Genomic DNA, 2500 nt, shown 5'->3' with positions numbered 1-2500 from the left:
TGTAGAAAGTGATAATATTAAATCAATTATCTCTCTCTCTCTCTCTCTCTCTCTCTCTGTAAGTATATGTTTTGAATGAATCGTAAAATAATGCCTCAGACTCTTACATGCACCATATACTTACCAAGGGCAGGAGAAAAAAGAAAAACCTCCTGATGCTGGCCTTCGCACATTAGAGAATCGGTACGAGCTGTGTATATAAAGCCACAAGATTCCAAACAGGAGCACAATCTCACCTCACGAGAGTCTCCGAACACATCATGGTAAGAGAGAGACTACATTTGTATGATCTAGTAATTTCTTACGTTATTACTTACACTGGTAACATCTAACTAATGTATGCTCGTCTAACTAAATAACTAACTAACTGATCCAACTAATTTGTATGAATCAAATATAACTGAAAAATATGAATGAGAAAAATGAGACACACATACAATGATATAGGGAAACGGATTATCACATATTTCATGATATATATACATAGAAGGATCATTGAATAAAGAACATTTTAACCAATGTACTTTTTAAAGACATGTATCATATAATGAGAACTGAATGTTTAATAAGATTTACTTAACGGATTCTTTACTTAATTTCTTCTTTTGGTTGTCATTGCAGAAGCTGCTTCTGGTTTGCATTGGCGCTGTCCTCCTGGCTGTGTGTCAGGCAGGAAATATAAAAGGTGGATCCGGTGGCGGACACGGAGGATCTGGCGGAGGTTCCTTTGGAGGAGGATCCTCTGGTGGCTATGGTTCTCGTGGTGGCTCCTCCGGTAGTAGTAGCAAAGGTGGCTCAATAGGCCACGGCTCCTCTGGAGGTTTTGGAGGAGGATTTGGAGGAGGATCCTCTGGAGGATATGGATCCGGTGGAGGTCAAGGGGGCCGATCTGGAGGAGGATTTGGAGGAGGATCCTCTGGAGGCTATGGCTCTCGTGGTGGCTCCTTCGGTGGTGGTAGCAAAGGAGGCGCAATAGGCCTCGGCTCCTCTGGAGGTTTTGGAGGAGGATTTGGAGGAGGATCCTCTGGAGGATATGGCTCCGTTGGAGGTCAAGGGGGCCGGTCTGGAGGAGGATTCTCCGGTGGACGTGGAGGTGGATCCAGGGGTGGAGGATACGGGAAATGAAATTGCTTGCATGCAGATGCAGAGAATTAATATTAACAAATATTACAGAATGAAATTTTGAAATAAATATTAATTTTGAAGTAGTGCTTTACTGATGAGATTCCTCAATGCAAAAAAAATCTAATAACTATTCGCTATATATATATATATATATATATATATATATATATATATATATATATATATATATATATATATATAGATATATATATATATATATATATATATATGATGTTATAAATATACATATATATTATATAATGGATTGTAATATTTATATGGTATAAATTCTTCTTTATATGTATATATATATATATATATATATATATATATAATATATATATATATATATATATATATATATCCTACATACAGCAAAAAGCCACAGGGAAAATTTTTAAAACAAAAATGAAAAGACAGAGTGCCAAGTACTTTCGTGTATTTACCACATCTTCGTGCTTACTTTTGTGATTTTATATGTATTATATATATATATATATAATATTATATATATATATATTATATAATATATATAATATTATATTAATATTATAGTGTTTACAAACCTTTCTGGGGTTCTAGTACAGGTTCTTAGGTACTTTATTTTGCTAGGATCGTAGACAGTATATGCAACCCATGTTCAAGGAAAGCAGGCACAAAAACACTCCAGAAAAACTTAACAGTATTTATTACAAAACAGAAATAATTTAAATCAGCCTTGCGGGTTCAAGTAAATACACACAACAATACAGCTTAAAGCAAGAGGACTAAATACCAGGTCCTCAACGAGCCAGAAGGCACCCTACAGCTAAACATCTAAACCCTAACCCAAATTCAGAGGAGATAAACCATTTCAGAAATCTGTGAGGATCCAAATATATGCCGGCCAAAACTATCCTAAATAACAAAAGGCTGAAGGAAGTGGAAGATATCAAAACAAGGAAAACCTTAAATTTACCTACCTAGCCATACAACTAAAGATATAGAATATTATCTACCAATAATCAATAAGGGCAACAATAAACTTATACACAAGTAAAAACTATGACAATGTATACGTATATATAATATATGTACTGCACGTACACTGACAGTTCTAATAATCCTTACGTCAGGGATGTCGGGCCGAATTAGGAGTCCATAGCGAGCACAAAACTGCTACCAAAGGGATGAACACGATCGCCAGGACAACAGGGGTATAAGGCTCCTCGAAGGAAACAACAGCTATACTGTCTTACCTGGCGATTGCCTCCCTACGTTTCTCCTCACGAGCTAGCGCTCACACATCCCCGAGAAATGCAGAAGGACGAAGGCAGAAGTGGCAGGTGAATCCGTAATCAGTACCGGGATCCAGCGACGGTACCAATTTCCCGTG

The 2500-nt window shown here is 36.8% G+C and overlaps 1 protein-coding gene across 1 annotated transcript; it reads left to right on the top strand.

The window, feature by feature from the left end:
• Window positions 1-230: 230 nt before the first annotated feature.
• Window positions 231-1165, top strand: LOC135218646 (uncharacterized). The gene is made up of 2 exons (XM_064255093.1): window positions 231-263; window positions 622-1165. Exons 1-2 carry the CDS (start codon window positions 261-263, stop codon window positions 1123-1125), a joined length of 507 nt encoding a protein of 168 aa, XP_064111163.1. The 5' UTR covers window positions 231-260; the 3' UTR covers window positions 1126-1165.
• Window positions 1166-2500: the final 1335 nt, after the last annotated feature.

Source organism: Macrobrachium nipponense, chromosome 9, assembly GCF_015104395.2.
Source record: "Macrobrachium nipponense isolate FS-2020 chromosome 9, ASM1510439v2, whole genome shotgun sequence".
NCBI lineage: Eukaryota > Metazoa > Arthropoda > Malacostraca > Decapoda > Palaemonidae > Macrobrachium > Macrobrachium nipponense.
The sequence above is the reverse complement of the archived record's forward strand: the minus strand, read 5'-3'. Positions and strand labels throughout refer to the sequence as shown.